This window comes from Orbicella faveolata, unplaced genomic scaffold (assembly GCF_042242905.1).
Source record: "Orbicella faveolata isolate gen_17 unplaced genomic scaffold, um_ofav_v1 contig_47, whole genome shotgun sequence".
Taxonomy (NCBI): domain Eukaryota; kingdom Metazoa; phylum Cnidaria; class Anthozoa; order Scleractinia; family Merulinidae; genus Orbicella; species Orbicella faveolata.
The window spans coordinates 6,346,982-6,360,409 of NW_028301577.1; the positions used below are offsets into that span (position 1 = coordinate 6,346,982).

At 39.0% G+C, this 13,428-nt stretch overlaps 2 protein-coding genes across 2 annotated transcripts; one reads left to right on the forward strand and one right to left on the reverse strand.

Annotated features, from left to right (window-relative positions):
- Positions 1-25: 25 nt before the first annotated feature.
- On the reverse strand, positions 26-4,682 carry LOC110052145 (endoplasmic reticulum resident protein 29-like). The gene is made up of 4 exons (XM_089279437.1): positions 4,479-4,682; positions 2,275-2,413; positions 1,126-1,299; positions 26-638 (listed from the first exon to the last, which is right to left on the reverse strand). Exons 1-4 carry the CDS (start codon positions 4,665-4,667, stop codon positions 310-312), a joined length of 831 nt encoding a protein of 276 aa, XP_089135563.1. The 5' UTR covers positions 4,668-4,682; the 3' UTR covers positions 26-309.
- Positions 4,683-4,972: 290 nt separating this feature from the next.
- LOC110052148 (solute carrier organic anion transporter family member 4A1-like) lies at positions 4,973-13,311 on the forward strand. Its single transcript, XM_089279435.1, has 10 exons — positions 4,973-5,313; positions 6,836-7,017; positions 7,107-7,364; positions 7,870-8,135; positions 8,878-9,145; positions 9,648-9,801; positions 10,101-10,242; positions 10,349-10,530; positions 11,646-11,777; positions 12,504-13,311. Exons 1-10 carry the CDS (start codon positions 5,126-5,128, stop codon positions 12,757-12,759), a joined length of 2,028 nt encoding a protein of 675 aa, XP_089135561.1. The 5' UTR covers positions 4,973-5,125; the 3' UTR covers positions 12,760-13,311.
- Positions 13,312-13,428: the final 117 nt, after the last annotated feature.

The following is a 13,428-nucleotide window of genomic DNA, read 5'->3' on the forward strand; positions in this document are numbered from 1 at the left end:
TAGCGATAGATTAACTTACACCGCATCACTGTCATTTGTTTATTAATCTCATCATACCTACTTCTGGAACTTTTTGTAACACTGAAGAAAAGCTAGAATTTGACCATTGAAAAAAAAAAGACAACAATCGTCCGATAATTATCACGTGGACTTGATATTATTGAAAATTCTGTTGACCAACTACCGTGCAAACCTTTTGATGAAAAAACGCCAGCTGCAAAGAGAAACCATGAAGCAAAGCGATGCAGTAGCCATTACAAAAATTAAAACGTACAATATAAGGAGTGTTAATCACTCGAAGCAAGATGCTTACAATTCTTCTTTTGCACTCGGTTTACTATGCTGAAAAGAAGTTAAAATATCTAAGCGTTTTTTGAATTGATCTTTCTTCTTGTCGGTGATTTTATCTTTTAAGAGTTTTTGAACACGGGCAACTTCACTATCAACGTAATCGACCCCCTTCTCTTGAATCTTCTTCATAATTTTCACGTAGATGTCGCCAGTTGCCTTCTCCTTGTCGTCTGTGCTTTCTTCCAAGACCTTTTCAGCTTTCTGAATGATGTCAGCGTATCCTGAAATGTCGCTTGCCAAAAGCGCCTCGGCCAGTTTGTCAAACTTCTCAATGCAATTTGGCAAACCTAGGCAGAGACAAAGATATCAAATGTGAACTCTTGCTTTCAGATTTCGACTCCCAAAGTCACAGCTTAAAATAACCTTGAAGAAAACTGCACTGTAAATAGCAAGTTGAAGTTCTCTTTTGCTTATATGTACACAGCGGAATATTTAACATTCTATATTGAAAATTAAACAATTAGATTATGAGCTCGAAATTTCTATCACACACAGATATCTAGAGCGAATAACCTAACAGATTTAGTGTAAATCTACTCTGGGTCGTTCAAACCAACATCTAACTCTTGTTTACAGACACTTTGAAAGCGCAAAATAAGCGACCGCTATTTTGTGTGCAAGAGCACACTACTGCGCTGCTCACTATCTACAACAGAATAGGTAGTGAGTAGCGTATAGCCAACAAGAGAACGGCATTGCATACTAACGTAGAACATTTGGTTCCCTATTCAATTACTCGACTTTTACTTCTTGTTTTTCAAACAGTATCCATACCTATCCAAAGTCGCGAATTTGTTTTCACAAATTTAGAGAGTTCGTCGGCCTTGATGTCCCCCGTGAAATCAATCGGAGTGTCCTCGTTTTGTTTGAAGAGCTTGTAGACCGGGAAATCTTCCTTGTTGATATTATAACGCTCCCTCAAGTCGTCGTTTTCTTTTTCGCCATATTCTGCAGAATAATGAAAATACTCTTTAAAGTCAACTCCCTTTTCCCTCTCAAAAACTGAAATGTGGAATCGGTCTTTGTTCAGGTGGAGTTTGGAGAGGAGTGGGGGGGGGGGGGGGGGAACTAGTTTTTGGGTTGTTTTGGTCAAAATAAGTGTAAAGATTTCCTTGAGTCTAATCTCTAAGTACCAATGAAAATACTACTCAACAGAATTCATACTCCAGCATTCTGTCTGGTTGTCCTAACAAATCACCAGTACCCATTCTGCATGGGTACAATCATAAGAAACCCAGACCACTGTGCTGCAAAGTATGGAATTTCCAACTGGCCTGGAAAAACTTACCAAATAACTTAGTAAGAAATGCTAAGCAACGTTTTACTTGGAACATCAGAACTATTTCGCCCAAATTACTTTTCTCCTAAAATAATTATAATTATAAAAAAAGTAGTGGTGGCCTGTAACTTCTACTTGGGGAGGTAAATGATGAATTTACTTTGCACCTAAAGTTTGTTCCACTTGGAACACTGCTGTAGAGATTGTCAGTAACATTCTTACAGGTAAAAAGGTCAGAAGTTCTTTCCAAATGGGGTCCTCATTTTTCTGTCCATAACAAAAAAATATATTTGCTCCTTTAAATTCTAAAAGGAAAACAACATAAGAGGCCAACCAACTCTTTAACCAATGTACTGCCCTCAAAACAACATTCAGTTCATATCATAACACTAAAATCCAGTTGACTTAACAAAACTGGAACAACACCATCCAGCCAATTATTTAAAATTATCTTGTATTGGTAACTCACACTACATATGTGTCACAAATTAGAATATAATTCTGAGAACAGAAACTGTTAATGTATGATGAAAATGATGACCAGTAGAATGATCCTACAGGAGAAGAAACATTTATTTAAAAGAGAAAATACCATTGAAAATTAATGAAAAATGAATAGTTGAATTTGTGGTTGGTTTGAGTACCTGACACTCCAACCTCTGCCACCAGAAGATCAGGCTGTGATGAGGATTTCTCGGCAAACTTTTTGAATTCATCCTCTTTTTCTCCATATGCATACTGTTTGTCAAACTTAACAAGCACTGCTTTGTGTTTGCCAATGACCTGCCTCGAAGAAAAGTTAAATAAGAAATAAAATTTACTTTTTCATACTATGTTCATGAACTGATTTAACTGAGTGAGCTTGACTTCCTTCCAAAAATTAGGTAGTTTATTGTATTACAAAGAAACGTTAACCCTGACATTTTGAACCGGGAAAGGAACCCTTTACAGCACTCCAAGCTCAAGGTTTCACCTGTTTCTAGAGTTTAGTCGCTAATTGGTTTTTTCACTTGCCATGGCGACCAAAATGGTCGCAGCTTTGAGCGCTGCTGTGTAATAAAACCCAGCATAACAAAACCATTGCTTTAAAAGAGTGACTGTATCAAGGTGACATAATATTATGAGTGATTCTTACATCACCTTGATAAAGTCAGTCTTTGCCTTGAACATGATACTACAACATCAAAATAATAATTTTATATTTTTGCAGAGGTCTTTTAGCAAATGAATGAATGAATGAATCAATCAATCTTTAAATCAATCAGTCAAATGTTGAACACTATTTTATTACATGGGAAACTGGCCCAAGATGAAAAGAAGACTTCTGATTGGTTCCTTGAGCAGTCTGGATTTTGCAACAAGGACCACTAAGAGAGACCACTCATGAGTAATATTAGTTTCTGTGAAATGCCTTTTCAAAACTTCACACAAAAGAAAACAATTTGTTGTTAACTTGAAATCTTTTTGGCTTTGCACAATATGGCAGAAAGCAACCAGCAAAATGAAAATAAATGCTAAACTTTTGCATAAGTGTGCAGTAAATTTGTCAAGAATGGATCATTGGGGAGCATTAATTTATCAGCAGAGTTTTAAAAGAGCCATCATAATATACTTAATTGAGCTAGCTTGTTCTGTACAGAGGAATTAATATTGGTCAAGTTTTTTCTTAACAAGTGTTTTGGACTGAGCTGCCATTTGCAAAAAAAAAAAGAACATGAGCAATATCTTCCCAATATGGACCTCACACTATAGGTAGGTCAATAATCTATTGAAAAAGACAGTAAATTTTCTGACCACAGCTTATGACATAAATCTATGCTTCCCAAGGCTTGTGTATTGTGAAATCTACATCACTTTATCCCATGAAATAATTATCAGCCAAAGCAAGATATAACTATGGCAAGATTTGGTCATTTGGCCCAAATTTGCTATAAAAGGGTGTTATGAAGGGGTGTTATAATGACCCTCCATTATAAATGAACATACTTGAATGTACCCTATCCCTTGCTATAACCTGATGTTTCTAAACATTGTCAGGCTTCGGAAAAAAATGCTCTTTGCACGCACAGTTCATTCTTTATCACAGAGATGTCTACTGAGATTGGTTTACGTTAGTATGTAGCATTTTCTGTTACTTGCATGATAACAGAAATATTGCAGTGAACTGAGTTTGCAAGGATTATACTTCAGCACTGTTTGGTGTACATGGTGCATTACATTATTTTCGATCATAATAATCAGAAATAATCTCAGTAAGATTGAAACTGAAATTTTCAGTTTCAATCTTACTGAGATCTGAGATCCAAATTGCAGATAAAATTATTTTGTAACTACTAAGCCACTTAAATTTGCAAAATATGTAAATTATTCAAGTTCAAGCTTATCTAACAGCTGATAATTTTCAGATCCATGGTCTTCAAAATGAAAGCTTTGAAACAGCAAATTTGTTTTCAAAATTTCCAAATTTCCATAAAATAAAGTAAATGTAATTAAAACACAATAGGCTACGTTCTGATTGCTTTTCAGCAACGTAAAGGTTGATAGAAATAATTTCCTGCAGATGTCAAAGTTAACCAATCAGAGTTAAGCACGTTGTTATCATTTACAGTGTAACCGGCGCTCAGCACGTGGCCAAACTACAGTACACATGAACAATTGTAAAACTGTGATTCTTTTCTTCGTTTATATGGTGAAGTTTTATTTTAATATTGCAGATTTGAAGACAAAGATTTGCAAACCTGATCAGTTGGGTCATTTGTGCATGTCTGATCTCATAAGATCTAAGCTCCATTGAATAACAAGTCTTAAATCGATATCAAGGAACTGGAACAACCATTTTAAGAAATACCTTGTCGAAAGTCAGAGTATCCAGAGGCACCGCTCCCCTAGCTGTTCCTTCCACTTTGAGGATAGCGAAAATCGCTAATACGATCGCTGAAATCAACCCAGTAAAGGCCATTGTGGCGACTGCTTCCTCTGTTACTCCACTGGACACTCTCCTGCACGAAGCACGAATGTATTGAGTATTCAGGCGCATTAGTCAGCGGACAAAATGATGCAGCGGTACGTACGTGGTGTAACTACTTGATTGCCGAATGTCATGTCACGCGTCACGAATGAAATGAACAAACTACTATAAAAGTGAAAAGTCAAGCAGATCCCTAGGAAGTCGTCCTCTTTAATAGTGAGAAAGGTGGAAAAAATTCTTAACTTTTTCGGAATGTATTGCTATAAAAGCTAGCGCTGTCGAGACATTCTTATTTGTGGAATTATGGAGGCGAAGATGAGGTGCCACGCACAGATCGTTGCGTGACTACAGCATCGTGACCTGAACGACGATGAATGATACCTTTCTTCTTGACCGTTGACCTATTTTCTACGAAATGAAGTAGCCCGATAAAATGGTAATATTGGACAAAACTCTCGCTTGACTGAAACCGCCGAAACATTTGATTACTGAAGTGTTCTGGAATTACGCAATCCAGCAACATAAGAATGACTGAAGATATAAAACAATTGTCATTCGGCTGGCTGAGATTTCGTCCATCATGGCTACAGTTCCTCAACACTCCAAAATGGTTCTTGTTCTTCTTGAGTCAGTATTTCTTCACTCAGAGTATCGTTGTTAATGGAGTATATCCAGGTTCCATCAGCACTATAGAGAAGCGGTTTGGTTTCTCCAGGTTAGTCCCAGAACGCGCTCTACGTTGTTCATGAGGTAGTTGTACGCCCTTGTACGTAACAAGGCAGTAAATCTTACGCTTGTTTAGTTTTGATTAGCACTGGAAAAAGAGGGCAAAACGATCTGTAAGCTGTATGCAATAATAATATTACAATAATAAACGGTACCTGTAAAGTCTGAAATCTCTCTCATGACTGATTATGACTCATGAAAGTCACTTACTTTTGATTCTAATCACAACAGTGCGCGCCTACGTTACAGAGCGGAGGCAAAACATTTTCCGCATTTTCCGCATAGATGATTTGTTAATGAATAATTGCTATTAAGCGAGAAACAAAATTAACACACAGGGTCGAAAATCTTTTTCAAGATAAATTCTCTAAGGATTTCTTCATGGTAAATTCTGACTTGCATGGTGTAAATTACAAAGGAAAACAGTACTGTAGGCGGTTGCTTTTTGTAATAACAGCTATGCACACTGTATTAACAATTTAAATTTATGAACTTGACGTATGAACATCAGTGTAGAACCTATTCATAATTTCTTTTAGCAAGAGTTTTTTCTATTCAACTTTACAAAAAGTATCGAATGTTGTAGGTCTTTCACTCATACTCAGCTGTGTTGCTTTTCTGCTGTTTTGTAGTAAAACAGCCCGTTTAAGAAGATTGTAAACATGGAGCTTGCGACTGCAGAAACAGGATTCTTACATGTATACCACTCTTTTTGTAACAAAATATTAATAACAACTTAAAAGCGCACACATCAAACGTAAAATTAACAACTTGTTCATTCATCGAGTACTGATGCACACAAGAGGTTTGGAGAACACGAAAGAAGGGCAAGAGGGCAGCCGAGAGCAACTCTAGCTTTTTCAGTGAGCGCTTTCCAGCTTTCACAAGAGCATGATAACTCGATGATGCACAGCTAAAAGCATGAATCCGAGTTGTTTTCCGACATTGCTAATGGAAAAATGTCTCCCGCGTAGACTACGAGTAGTCCCTCTTTCGCTTAGTCCGTCGAGCGAGACCGTGGGTGCTTTCCATTATGCCAAAGATTCTGGAAACTTCGGTCGGAATTCAAATGGAAAGGTCCACTTCGGTTTCTTCTGACCGGAATATTCAGGATCACCTCTGGAGGTGGTCAGCTTATTTCGGTTGGAATATTCCGACCGAAATTCGCCGTTCCATTTTTGACAAACCGGTTCTTTGCCCTAATTAGAGAATTCGGAAAAGGAATAAAAAGTGGCAAGAGCCATTGCTTTTGGTTGGCCCGGTTTAATCGGAAAATGTCGCCCCATTTTCTTCGGGTATTCCCACTGATCTCTAACCGGTCGGTTTGGGGTAATGGAAAGCACCCCGTAAATAAACCGCGAGGAAAAAATGGCCGCGTGAAATCCTGGGGGCGACATGCGCGCGAAAGGAGGGGAAACAAGGGCAATGTTTCCCATAGTAGTCACTATAGAAAAATACAATGCTTAGCAATTATTGCTGACCATAATGTTGAAAACTATACTTGATTACAGTTACATGATGGGAATGGTGACCAGCAGTTACGACGTAGCAGCCATGATCTTAACTCCGCTGATAAGCTACATCGGAGGCTCACGAAAGAAGCCAGTGTTCTGTTCTTGGGGTGTGTGCACAATGGGTGTTGGTTTCTTTATTTTCATCCTGCCTCACTTTGTCTCGCCACCTTACGAAGCAGGTATGTCCATTTGAAGTGGTCACCAAAAGAAAAAGAATTCTAGAAAATACTAAAGGCGTGTTTATGTCTTCTTCCTCTTCACCAATAAGGTGTCTTCACGAATGCCATTGTGAGTGACTCAGGACTTTGCGCCGCAAATCGCACTGATTTTGGCGGGAAAAGTGATTGCAAAGAAGAAACCACCGGCGGTAATACTCTTTACTACGCGCTGTTCATTCTGGGAATGGTTGTAGCAGGCGCCGGTTGCACTCCTATGATCGCTTTGGGCGTTCCATATATGGACGAAAACGTCAGCGCCAAAGTGTCGCCTATGTATGTGGGTATATTTTTGGCCTGTGGAATTGCTGGTTAGTTGTCATGGTGACTCGATTGAAGCCTTTGTTGATGTATAATGACTTTTCTGTCTTCAGCGCGTCTTCAACTGAACAAATCGTACGATTATATTAAAACGATACTTATAAAACAATTACATATATAGTCATTATTCTAAATATTATATGACTAATTCAACTGGGGTTTCTAAGAGTTTCTAAGAGTCACCAAGCTAAGGTGCTGAGACTGGAAGAAGAATTTCTTCTCTATCAGCAAATAGTTGTCCATGACACGGAACCAATCAATATATGAGAGAATCAATCGATATGCAGTCGAACACGATGTGTGTTATGTAAAAGTATACACAATAACTACATTTATGTGATCTGCGTACTGTTTTCAAACGTCCGTCGAACCCCTGGGATTTTATTCTTGCTGTGTTTGTCGCTGAAATAACTATTAATCATAGAAGAAACATTGATGTTTGTAACGGCGCGATTTGTTTCTCTTTGCGTGTATTTTCTTTTCATATCATTTCAGGTGCCGCTGTTGGATTCGTATTGCTCTCAAGCTTTCTGTCAATGTTTGTGGAACTTGGTGTCCAGACCTCGTTAACAATGCAGGATACACGGTGGGTGGGGAACTGGTGGTTAGGGTTTGCCATATTTGGTGCGATCTGCATGTTTTGGAGCATTTGGCTGTTAGGATTCCCGAAGGAGTTTCCGCCAACCAAGAAACAGCGTGAAATCGAACTCGGCGAGACACTCGGCGAGACACTCGGCGAAGATAAACTTTCAGCCAGAGTGGTAGGTTACTTATTTAGAGTGTCGGATGCAGTGAAAGTTTTTTTCTTCCTTGAAAAATAACCCAAAAAAGTGCATGATAAGTGAAATGAACAAAACGTAATTGTTTTCCTTGACAACCAAGTTAGCGTTAGGAGTGTTCTGACGCCTCTCAATAAATCGCCCCCACCCCACCCCCGCACCCTGTCCCCGCTCCCCTTTCCCATATTCCGAGAGGTGAACTTTCAAATACAAACCATCTTCCAACATCAGTGCGTTTTTTTCGACTTTTGAGTTGAGAAGGAGTTGTGATGTTGGTTTAGAGTTAGGCACTTAGCAGATCACAACTAAAAAAAAATCAAAATACGCATCCCGTCCTGGATAAGCGCCCTGTATCAATTTAAATTTTGTGTTTACTACGCATGCGCTGATTAAACTGTTTTCGCACGGTAGGGATGAAAAAGCAGTAGAGTGACCGGGCCACTCTCACCGTGACTTCATTGGGTATACATACATGTACTCATTACAGACTGTTCTGGCAAAAGGTAGCCCTTTACAATACAGAGCTGGCATAAGGCAAATATAATCTATTTTATTTGTATTTTCTCGGCATACACACTCTCCTAAAAGCTCGTGTATCTACCGAGAAAGTACAAGTGACTCGTGAGTTGTTCCATAGTATACCCTCGAAAGCACTGCATAACCAGTAGATCTTCTTGCTGGAGATCAAAGGCTCAAATACGAAATGTCTTGTATTCTCCTCTAGATCAAAAAAGACGAAGTAGCAGAGAAAAGAAGAGAAAAAGCAAGCTACACCAAGTTGAAAGATCTTCCCAAAGCAACAAAGCTGGTGTTTTCACGCCTTCCTTTCGTATTCATCACACTTGGTGTCTGCTTGGAGAATTTTTTTTTCACAGCTGCAACAGCGTTCTTGCCAAAAATCATGCAAACGCAGTTTTATCTGCCACCTGGCAAAGCAGCTCTTTTGTTTGGCGTGATAGCTGTACCTTGTGGATTCTTTGGCAACTTGATAGGTGAGAAATAAAAAGACAGTTTCCAAAATAGCTGGAACTTCTGCCCCAACAGCAAGTGCTCTTATTGGCTACCTTGAGGTCACATGATAATGAGACGGTTTGCCGCCTATATAGTCGCGAGAGTGGCAACATTACCAACTCTCTGACGTCAGAGCGTAACAGTCTGTTTTCAAATCATATATAGTAATGTCTATATGTTGGACTTAATTCTTGATAACTGGTATCTCGAGTATCCAATTAATTTCTTTGACTCGAAACTCAGGAAAATGAAATTCTCAGGAAACAAAGTTTACTGATTCTCTCGGGCCGAGTAGTCAAGTGCTTAAACCTTCAGACGATCTACCATCGAGGATTTAAATTCCGTAGAAAAATATGTACTTTTTGTTTCTGCTACGGTTCACTGGCTCTTCTTCCAGAAACTCAAAACAACTAAATGGCTCTCTATTGAGCAAGCGCAGGAGAATGGTTACTTGCAACTAAGTAATGTGATTTCTGTTTCCAGGGGCATATATCAACAAACGCCTAAAACTAAACCTGACTAATTCCGCCAGGATGTGTTTTATTGTTGCTCTATTTGGACTTATGGGTGCGTGCGTCCTGTACATCAAATGTGACACTCCAAATATTGCTGGTGTGAACAGACCATATCTGAACAGGTAAGAGGCTCCTTCCTTATCTTCTCCCCCTCTACCTCCCTCCCTCCCTCCCTCGCTCTCCTTTCCTTCCTTCCTTCCTTCCTTCCTTCCTTCCTTCCTTCCTTCCTTCCTTCCTTCCTTCCATCTTTCCTTGCTTCGTTGCCTCCTTCCCTCTACCCTAATTCCTTCATTCCATCCTGTTTTCCTTCTTTCCCTCCTTCCTTCCATCCTTCACTTGGACAAATGCTGTCCATGTGCAAGAAGAACGATATGTGTTTAATTTAAGTCACGAATAAAGTATTACCTTAAATTTCATACAGCTCGGGTCCAGTCCAGCTCTCTTCACCATGTAACCAGGCCTGTAACTGTACTGGAGTAAGTTATGTTCCTGTGTGCGGTGGACCGCTGACCTATTTTTCGCCCTGTCATGCTGGCTGTAGTGAGGGGAACGAAACGAACAAGGTATTTCAATTCATCTTTATGGCGTGCAATATCGCTGTATTTGTTCGTGGTATTTTGTTGACCTCGTTGTTATCTTGTAATCCTTTTCTGTGCTGTTTCCTTTCAGGGCTCCTTTTCTTACTCCAACTGCGCCTGCGTCACTGAAACGGGAAAAACATCAAGAGAAGCGAAGAAAGGCACATGCGCTGTTGACTGCGGGCTCAACTTCGCACTCTTTTTGACCATTCTTGCTTTACTTCCGTTTTTGACGTTTCTAAATGACACTCCAGCGACTATAGTGACCCTACGGTTTGTATAGCACAGTAGCATTGTTTAGCAAACGTTCAACTAACTTTCACGTTGATAATCTCTTGTTCAAACTCATTATTAATTCATCAATTTTAAAGTTTAAACAAAAGAAACCATAACCGTGAGGGTGTTTCACGATATCGATCTGATCTTAATAAGCATAGATCTTTACCGGATTTTATTGCACCATTTTCTCTTTAGTTTTAGGTTATGGCTAGCGGGGATAGCACAGTGATGAGAGCGCTCGCCTCCCACCAATGTGGCGCGAGTTCGATTCCGGCGCGGTGTCACACGTGGGTTAAATTTGTTGATGGTTCTCGCCTTGCTCCCAAGGCTTTTCTCCGCGTTCTTCGGTCTTCGTACTTCCACAAAAACCAACACTTTAAATTCCAATTCGAAGAATTAAAACAGATTGCATTCGGCAAATTCGAAAACTCTCTGGCTGGCATTTTTAAATTTCTATGAAAGTGTCATTTATAATTTTTTTTTACTTCAATTGTGATTCACACTACTTGCAACACTGGTACGCCTACTTACCCAATTTACAACAGTAATACAGCTACTAATTACAGCAGTAATAACTATTTACAACAGTAATACAACTACTTACACTTCTTACACTACTTAATACGATGCAATTACAGATGCTACTTACAATACTACAATTTGCATAAATTGCTGTACAAAACAATACAATTACTTCTTTAACTTACGATACTAATACTTCAACTACTTACAATATAATACAATACAATACAATACCATTTATAATGTAATTTATAATGCTTAGAAACTGATTCCTTGTTGGTTTGCCAATTCAAAGGTACGAGCTCATATAAAGTAACGAAAATAAACACACCGTGCCATCGCCCCTTTAATAAAAATTGTAGGAAAAAACCCAGGGTTTGATGCCCAGTTAATTATTTAGAAATAAATAGGACGAGCAGTCGCACAACTTGCGTTTTTTTAACATTTTCAAATCGAGGCACAAAAAGGTTGAATAGCGAGATTAAGGCCCGGGTCAAACGCCGAGTTTCGCTTGAGCCTAATTGGTTGAATTGGGTTCGGCTCATGTGAAGTAAGGCATTTGACCCGGACCTAACTATTTTCTTCAGGAGTGTCCCACCCAGTCAACGGTCCTATGCGTTAGGAATCCAGATGGATCTTGTCAGGATTCTGGGGGCCATTCCAGGGCCTATCGCGTTTGGCGCCTTACTGGACAAGACATGCATACTTTGGAACACAAAGTAATTACGCTTTATTTGTGAATTTGCTCTGGAGCAGTTTTCAATTGAGTATCGTAAAAATAAACTACAACCACAGTAATTACTCTGGCAAATCACTAAGGACACAGATAATTCATTAAACCAATGTTGACCACTCAAAACTCGAAGTAAACACGTGAAGCCGACGCGAAACGCGGGAAAACTGTGTGAGCGAGTCACGATTGCCTTTGGCTAGATGAAAAAGTAGCGCGAGCTGTTTTCAGCCAATCGTGAAGCGTAGTGATTCAAAACCAATTACTTTTTCTAAAAAACTGCTCTAAATGTTCGTCAGAGTAACTATAGGTTGGTTGTCACTAAACATCGTCTTCTCATTAATGGATAATAAATATAAAAGTTAGCTTTACGACAATCTGCCAAGCATTCACATGTAGAGCTGGCGTAAAGAGCTTAAGGTGCCACAGTTCATTTTAAGGATAGTACGCCCCCCCCCCCTTCCCTCTAGCCTAATACGCGGAAACGTTTTAGCCTTGTAAAGAGCATCTGCCATATCTGCGTGGCTGAAGTTCCTGGGCAGCTGGTTCATATTATTAGTACCTTACTATGAAAGTGTTCGTCTGGAGGTACCGTAATTTATATAAATGCTTTTCAACCAGGGTAGCAATTCTTAGAGCAGGATGCAACAGTGACGTGTCCCTGTTGCGTGACAACCCTTAAAATTGGTTGTTAAGGAATGGTTTTTAATTACAGGTGCGGTAGAAAAGGTCATTGTCTGGAGTACGACCATGATGGACTGGCGCAAGTGATGGTGGGAGTTTTTGCCTCATGTAAATTCATCACCATGGTATGTTTCTTTCTGTCGTGGTTCTTTTGCCTTCGACTTCAAGCCAAAGAAAAGATGAAAGATGTTAACAATAAAAAAGAAGGAGAAGAAGAGGAAGCTAGAGAAGCCCTCACTGAAGCTAGTGGAAAAATATTAATCTATAACCAGGAGACAGCGATGTGAATAAAAAAAAACCAAAAAACAAAACCCCGTGCCTTTAAGTTAGGAAATGAAATATGACCGCACCGCGTCACCCACCAAATAATTTGAGCTCATAGTCTCAAATTAGTTTTTTTAAAATGATGTTTTCATTAACTTTAAAATCCTCAATGCTTGTAGCGTCACTGTGTGGTTCAAATCTCGGCCGATTTTGACGAAAATTTTGCACCAAAATTTCCCGTAAATTTCTTGTAAAGATCTACTCATTGAAAGCATGAAATTGTGGACCCCCCTATACATTAATTCTCTCTTTTCAAACCATCTTTTGTCAAAGCTATCTCTTCTTTGGTGGTTGTTGATCCGATTTTGGGAATACAAAGATCAATAGCTTTTAAATCGGGGTCTATTTATTCTATTGGAAAAACGCCCGTGCAATGTAGAACTGAAAGGGTTAACAGGACCTTGCGTTTTTAATGATTCAAACAGAGGTTTAGGTATAGAGAATTGACATATAAAATTTTATAGTGTGGTATTCCATAGTTAAAACGTAATAAAATGATATATTTCTCAGGAAAATGTAATACTTTGTTCAATGAAAACAATCTTTTTTTCTCTATTACATCTCCAAAGATGTCTAAGTTAATTACGCCATTTGAAAGCTATAAGTGAATGCAGTTTCCGCGGTACGTTAAG